The 8,015-nt window shown below is 40.1% G+C and overlaps 1 protein-coding gene across 1 annotated transcript; it reads left to right on the top strand.

Annotated features, from left to right (window-relative positions):
* Positions 1-481: 481 nt before the first annotated feature.
* On the top strand, positions 482-4,023 carry IFNG (interferon gamma). The gene is made up of 4 exons (XM_009478995.2): positions 482-604; positions 2,597-2,665; positions 3,024-3,203; positions 3,898-4,023. The coding sequence occupies exons 1-4, from the start codon at positions 482-484 to the stop codon at positions 4,021-4,023; spliced, it is 498 nt and encodes a 165-aa protein (XP_009477270.1).
* Positions 4,024-8,015: the final 3,992 nt, after the last annotated feature.

Raw genomic sequence — 8,015 nt, 5'->3', positions numbered from 1 at the left:
AATGAGTTGACTGTTGTACTGACCCGTTAACCACATTATATGATTTTTTTTTTTCAGATAGCATGTAAGAATATACTTGAGCCACAATGTATATTCCTCAATCAGTATCATAATTTCCTCCTTTCCCTCAACCACTTGTAAAAGAAACTTCAGAATTTGCCACGTAAATGTTACCCATTGACGAACCACTGAAAATTTTTCCAGGGCCATGGTTTAAGAAAGATGCTTTCGAGGGATTGCCTTGATTAGCGAAAACCGAGGGTTCTTATCTAACACTATCTTGTCTAAATATATACAGCCTGTGATGACGAAATAAAAATTTTCAAGACCAGGTATAAATACCACTGACAGGCAGATCAAGTTCATTCGTCTACTTTCTTCTAATAGAAGATTTAACTATTAGAAGTTGAAGCTCACTGCTCTTATAACTGACATCTCCCAGAACTTATCTGAGCATTTTAACTGAACCATCACCAAGAAAATGACTTGCCAGACCTACAGCTTGTTTGTTCTGTCTGTCATCATGATTTATTTTGGACGTTTTGGAAACAGCTTAATTCTTGCTCAACTTCAAAATGATATAGACCAACTGAAAGCTGACTTTGTAAGTATGGTTTTCTACTGCATTTCTCTTCTCCTTCTGCTTGTGCTTTAGGTATAGTCCAGAATTGAGCACTGCTTGACATACTCAATGTGTACCAATAGAGGGTAACCAAGGAACAATTTTTTTTGGTTATAACTTTTTTTAAACAAGAATATGGACAATTTCTTTGGTTTTGCTAACCTCTTTCACTAACATGGTTCAGTTTTTCAATAGTCATAGTTAATGTAGTCATTTACATTTATTTCAGGGGCACTCTTCCTTTCACAAGGGCTTCTCCTAGCTCCATTCAATCTTTGATTACATAGAATGTTTTATAACAAGAAATCTTAATGCAGTTTATGATGAATGAATGAATCTTGATTCAATTCTATTCAGATGTAATTTACTGACACTTATTTAGTTTTAGATTAGTAATGTTAATGGAGGATTTAGTCTTATTTAGCAATATAAACAAAACTGAGAAGAACTTTTGCTTTAATAAATGCACCTGGTACTTAGTAGTAGTAGTAGTAGTAGTAGTAGTAGTAGTAGTAGTAGTGGGTTGCCCAGACTTGGTTCCTATTGCTTATTCTTTTGCATCCTCCGGCCATTCTGCTTCCACATCTGTGACTATGATCTGGCATGGGAATGTTACCGGTCATGATACTGCTTCTTTTCAGGCAAAATTTTGATAACTTGATAACTGTAGTGTTAATTCACCTATGTTCATCTAGGAGGCATTAAAGTAGTTCACATTTGACTTCAGCTGGGATTAGTCATAGAGATAACAGATCTACAATAGTAATTTCTAATTAACAGCCTTTATTCTCAATATATTTTTGGTTTTTTTTCCTTAAAGGCATGAAAGCAACTGCAAGATTCTGCTCCTATTTTCGGCTCTGATTTGGTCAGAATTTTGTGCATATGAAAGTTGAAATTTAGTAGTCAAAAATCACCCTGAAGTATCATACAAAGAAGCCTAGTGTGATACTTCAGTGTTTGCAGATTGATAGGAAACTGGCTGTGAAATTGGCACTATATCTTAAATTTGTCATTAGCATAGATCAGAGAGATTCTCACTAGACTATATATCTGTCGGAGAGATCCTGAGCCATGGTCACCTTCTTGCACTGACATTAAAAACTCTGGTCCACAGCCGGTGCTCCCCTCCTTTCAGAAGAACAGCAAAACAAGGTTTGGCAATGTGCTTAGCATGGGGAACCAATCAGCCTATGAGGTTTCTGTCAGCCTGCAAGTTTTCCCTTTGCACTTGCTGTATTTAAATTACTGAGCAGACAAAGAAGGAAACAGTGACTGTTGTAAACAAAAAGAAAAAAAAAAGACACACACAGAAGAGGAAATGATTCAGTTTACATTTCCTTGGTAGGAGAATTGTATTGCTCTTTGTTTCTTAGAATCTGCCACAGTGTGTGGCTAACATGACAGTTAAACTCCATCTCTGCGAGCCTCTCAGTAGTCCACTAACCTTGTATAACTCCACACCTGACTGTGGGCTACCGAGCTATTCTCCAGTTCTACAAACTGTAGTTTTATAGTGAAGTTAATTTGTTCTTGTTCCATATGAGATTTTACTAAGATTGGGTAAATTCAAGGCCACGGAGTACATATTGGTGGACTTCAACTTACCAGAAAACCTGACAAGATCAGATCTGACAGTTTTCTGCCAGTCGCTATGCTTATGAAGTTTAATTTTCAGCTGTCAATACCAAAAGTTGCAAGGAGTGTTTGGTAAAATAGATGGTGCTCAATGTCTCGATTCAGATGAGTTATAGCAGGAGAAGACACTGAAAAGCAGACTAGTGCCATTTCTGGTACTAGGCAGTCATTCAATGTGATTTGGTGCTTAGAGAAGTGAAAGCATTGTAATAGCTACAGGCCAGTGGTGCAAAAATCATGTCTCTCTGGTTTTTACTGCTCATTTGAATAGAGAACGGAAATTTGCCTTGTCATAAGTATTGTTTGTATGACAAGTATGTTTGTTCTTTGTTGCAGAACTCAAGTCATTCTGACGTAGCTGACGGTAGACCTGTTTTTACAGAGAAACTGGTAAACTGGACAGAGGTGAGTCAGAACCAGATATGACAAGGCATCTCAGGTGCTTTGCAGGGCACTTTTGGTACAAAGCAGCTCCCAGAGCCAACATAACCAGCCGGGGTAGAATGAACATGAGCAGAGGAAATAGCTTGGAAATAAGAAAACAATCCCCATAAAAATGCTTCCCACAAGGATCAAGGTGCTTTATACTGCAACATGAACTGAACGTGAGGTACAGTCAAGCCCAGGAGATGAGTTGCAGCATCTTCTTTATCTTCCTGTTTCAAGTGGCAGTGAGAACCCTTGCATGCTGTGTTTTAGCTTCGTTCATTTTCCTGCTGATGGGCACTCACAGACATTTCTTTCTGACTGTATTTTTCAACAGAGAAATGAAAAAAGGATCATCCTGAGTCAGATTGTTTCCATGTACCTGGAAATGCTTGAAAACACTGACAAGTCAAAGGATCATGTCAGGCGCATATCTGAGGAGCTCTATACTCTGAAAAAAAGCCTTCCTGATGGCTTAAAGAAGATGAAAGACCTCATGGACCTGGCAAAGCTTCAGGTAAGGCTCTTCCTCTGCCTCCAAGGCTCATGACACTATATTTTCCAGTTGAGAATTGAGTGTGACTCAAGCCAATAATGCTTCAGCAACCTGTCTGGTAACGCCCGTCTGGCTCAGTTCACACTGAAAAACTTAATGTTTCCAGCTGCAGGGGCTGCTGTGGGTCTGCAGTGTGGGGTGTCAATAAGGAGGCCACCCTCCCTGAGTCTTGCCGGTGCTGGCAGTGCTGCCATGTTGTCTGCTTACCAGAGCTGCCACTGACATGGATGTTTGTGGTTTAAAAATTGTGCAGGAAAGTTGTGCCCAGCTACATCATGCCTCCACGGGCTTCGGAAGCACTTGGCTTATCAAGCAAGTGCCAATGGCATGAACCACTGACCTCTGCAGAGGTCCGCAGCCAATACCCTGGTGGAGTTAGCTGCTTGTGGTAACTCATATATCACCACAATAACTACAGAGTAGCTCTGTTTCACAGAGTATGGCTGGTCTGTGGCATGTTGCAAAGCGGCACAGGAAGTGGAAAACAAAAATCTGTGACAAAGTGGCTCTTTGTTGTAGGAATTAGGTAGTAGAGTAATTAGAAACTGCAGATGTCCACCTAGTTTACCCTGGTAGCAGTGTAGCCTGTAGGATGTGATCAGTAAACAAAGCTCTTGGCATGACCTTCATTCTGTTTGTTTCTTACTTATAACAGATGAGTGACTTGAAAATTCAACGCAAAGCTGTGAATGAGCTGTTCAGTGTCTTACATAAACTGGTGGAGCCTTCATCTTCTCCCAAAAGGAAAAGGAGCCAGCCTCAGAGGAGGTGTAAATGCTAATGACATCATACGACTTTTGCACTCAGTTATTATGCAAACTTTGTTATTATACACATTTTTATTTAAATATTTTAATTGAGTTTTTATACATTTATTTATTAATATTTAAGTATTATAAATAATTATTTATAAAGAAACACCAATCAAAGTATTTATACTTCCTACTACTCTATAAGAAATGACTTTGTCTTAAAATCCTGTCTATCTGTTATATGTTTGTTGACCTGAAAATACCAAATGAGGCAATGTTTACCCAGTTTCCATATGGAAATCCTGAAATGACATGATACGGTGCCCAGCTTTCCATCTGGTGCTGTCTTGAGAGAGTGATGTTGTAAGATTAGTCTTATCATTCATCTATTTGGCATGGAGATGGAAGCACCAATATGGGGAATTTTCTGTACTCAGGAAAACATATTCATATCTGCTTACTTCTAAGGATATCTAAATCCAAATCCAAATCAAGCAAATAGACATGCTTAAAGATAAGCAAATGCTGAAGCACTTTTCTGAACTAGGGGACTGATGATTAATTGCTGGTAATTATTGTTATGCACTGAAGTTACCAGGAGGCCAGGCTACTTAGCAGCTCAGGGAAATGTGACTAACTCTATTGCACTGACTTAACTTCAACTCAGTGATTTTGAGAAGTTCTGTATTTTTTGTACTGAATCATTTAAATGTGTCTGATGTGATTTTATTTATTTGGAGGTAGTAGTATGGAAGTTTTTATCTCAGGGACTATATTTTTGTATGGGAATATTATTTAAAACTTTGGATTTCTCAATGGAAATTTTTTGAAAATTGCATATTAAATAATAAATGAATAAATAAAGTATGCTTGCATATTTATTCACCAGAATCTCCGTGAAAATTAGAATGCTAGTCTTGCTCTGTGTTGTCACAAAAGATGGCCCTGCCCAGATATATAAAAACATATTTCATTTCCTCTTGCCTGTCCAAGATTTGGGAATGGATAATGTTTTTGAAGAAATCTGGCAGAAGGGTCTAAAATTCCCAACCTCTTCAAGCTCTGCTGATATCTGGATAAGGAAACATCTGTTGGGCTCTCTGCGAGTGGTACAAGCTGGAGGCCTGGGGCTGCTTGGGCTTTGGCTAGTCTCTTGGGCTTGGGGAAGGGAGTTGGTGGGGCTTCCAAATTCTGAGGTCCTCAGGGGTTTACCAAGGAAATTATCTGGGGGCCAACTGGTTGGGCTGACTGGGAATGGGGCAGATTTTCCTTGGGATTCCTGCCAACACAGGACCTCCAACTCCCCCCTGAACTCTGGCTGAATCAGCAAATTCCAGAAATAGCACCCCACCCAGCCCAAAGTTTAGTTGTAATAAGCCCAATGAGTTTAGTTGTAATTGTTGCAGCCCTTCCTACTCCCATGGTCCCAGCTGTCTCCCCCGTGTGAGATACCTTCATTCACATCCTCCTTTTAGTCATAACAAAGTGACTCAGTGATCCTGGAGACAAACTGATTTTGAAGGAAACAGCTGTTCTTGTTTGTACTCATCATAGACATGCGTATGCATGTGAGATGCAAGTGAAATAACACTGTGGGATTTCTCCCGTTCCACGACTAAGCATGAAAAGCCTCAGTATGCATTTAACATAGGCAATGTGTCCTTCTGTGCACATGCTCTTTCATGAGGTATTACTTAAAAGAGACTAGCTGTCCTCCAAAGAAGCAAAGCTAGCTGTAGCAACTTGTATTAAAAAAAGAAAAAAAAAAAAGAGAAAAGAAAGAAAGGAAAGAAAAGGAAAAGAAGAGAGGAAGAGAAGAGAAGAGAAGAGAAGAGAAGAGAAGAGAAGAGAAGAGAAGAGAAGAGAAGAGAAGAGAAGAGAAGAGAAGAGAAGAGAAGAGAAGAGAAGAGAAGAGAAGAGAAGAGAAGAGAAGAGAAGAGAAGAGGAAGGGAAGGGAAGGGAAGGGAAGGGAAGGGAAGGGAAGGGAAGGGAAGGGAAGGGAAGGGAAGGGAAGGGAAGGGAAGGGAAGGGAAGGGAAGGGAAGGGAAGGGAAGGGAAGGGAAGGGAAGGGAAGGGAAGGGAAGGGAAGGGAAGGGAAGGGAAGGGAAGGGAAGGGAAGGGAAGGGAAGGGAAGGGAAGGGAAGGAAAAAAAGAAAAACTTAACAGGGAAGGTTGAAGTTTCATTAGCCATTGACAGTGAGACAGTGAGTCTCCCGACTACTCCTGATCAAATTAATACTCTATTTTTTTAATTTAAAGCCAGGACTGGTTAGGATCTACTTTATTAGACTACAAACTGAGAAGTCTACAGTCCTTCCACACCTTGCCAAAGGTGTCCATGGAAAAACAATTAAGGCCATTGCTATACATCTAGCAGGAATAACATTTACCCATCCATCCTGCCTTAGTTGCGTGTACCCAAGCCTGTGCCATTTTCTGTGCTGTGCTGTCCCATGCTTTCCTGCTGTTACCCATTAAATCTGCCTCAAAACAGCAAGGGTTTTGGGGGGAGGTTATTGCTAAGTCACATAATTTCCCAGGTTCTTCTCATCCTAGTGCTGGGTAGCAGAGGCAGAGAAGTAGGAAGGGAATGAGCAGTTGGGAGATGGAGTAGCAGCTGACACTCCTGGCAAAATGTGTTTGTATACCCTGATTTCAGTAGTTGGGTGGTTTGGGGGTTTTTTTGTTTGTTCGTTTGGGTGGGTTTTTTTTTTTTTTCATTTCAAAGTATCCCCTCAGTTGTGTACCATACAAATGAGGTGAATCACTTTTAACATGAAAACTTTTCATCTTTTCTTTCACATCCACGGGAGTCCTGGATCTCCTCTTCTGTGTCATTCCTCACTATATCCCAGTGAGGAAGGAATTTCCAGCTAAACTAAATTTAAGTGTGAAATGAATTTTAATGGCTATCCTAAATATTTCCAAAAAGAAATATAGCAAAAGCATTGGACATTTTTACTGAAGGCCAGAACAATTTTTTCCAGCTACACAAGCTGAGAAAGAGATGTGCAGGCACAGGAGTGAAAAGTTATTATCTACTATCTAGTAGTTAAAATTAGAAAGGGGAAAAATCAAAAGAAAAGACAGCATTGTCTCAGAAAGTCACTGCGGTTTATGCATCACTTCTGCAGCATATTGAGTCTGTTCTTACTCTCTGTTCCTGCATATTATCAGCACTGATTTTAATCTGCCATTTCATCATCTTGTCACTCAGTATTTTGAAGTCCTTTAATAGTTCTTTGCAGACAGACCTCCTCTCTGGTATCCTGAATAACTTAGTACATCGGCAAACTTAATTATGAGTATGAATACCTAAGTTAATATGAATACCTTAGTATACCAGCAAACTGCTGTATTTCACAGCTCACCCCATTTCCCAAATTGCTGATGGCTACATTAAATGGCACAGGGCCCAGGCAAGCCCTCTCATGACTGAACCCACTTAACTGCAAAAGCCATTCACTGATTCCTACCCCTTATTTCTTATCTTTTAGTTGCATATTTATGTGAGGTTTTTCCTATAACATAATAGCTTAACTTCTTTGGTATCTTTACAGTGAGACTCAGCTGAGATTCTTTTGAAAATTCAAGAACATGATGCTATTTTGGCTCCCCCTTGTCTGTATATTCACTGGCTCTTCAGTAAACTCTAATATAACCAAGAAGTGTGGTATATCCTGCCACAAATGTCATATTTATTATTCTCTTGTGCACTACATTTATCCATGGGCTCACTCTGTCTCCGTATTGCATGGTACGGATGTCAGCTTTACTGGTTTGCAGTTTTCTGGGACTCTCCTGAGGCCTTGTAGAAAATTAATAGCCCGTAAGCCCATTTTGTGCATCCCTGGTGTAGGGGCAGACTCAAGAGCAGGTTATATCCCCCACACCCCACAGTCTTCAGTTCACCTGTTTCGCCCTTGAGTCCTGCAGGACTCCTGGGTGAAGGTTGTCAGCTCAAATCTGTCCTTGCGGTCATCTTCCTCCAGTAGTCTAGGAATGAACACAGGTTTGGGTG

The sequence above is a fragment of the Pelecanus crispus genome, chromosome 1, assembly GCF_030463565.1.
Source record: "Pelecanus crispus isolate bPelCri1 chromosome 1, bPelCri1.pri, whole genome shotgun sequence".
Lineage (NCBI taxonomy): Eukaryota > Metazoa > Chordata > Aves > Pelecaniformes > Pelecanidae > Pelecanus > Pelecanus crispus.
This window is presented reverse-complemented; position numbering and strand designations above follow the sequence as displayed.

Bases quoted from the DNA above. Each gene is read 5' to 3' on its own strand.
- IFNG (XM_009478995.2), top strand. From the start codon at position 482: ATGACTTGCCAGACCTACAGCTTGTTTGTTCTGTCTGTCATCATGATT. The intron at 605-2,596 runs GTAAGTATGGTT...TCTTTGTTGCAG, and splicing joins ACCAACTGAAAGCTGACTTT to AACTCAAGTCATTCTGACGT. The intron at 3,204-3,897 runs GTAAGGCTCTTC...TACTTATAACAG, and splicing joins TGGACCTGGCAAAGCTTCAG to ATGAGTGACTTGAAAATTCA.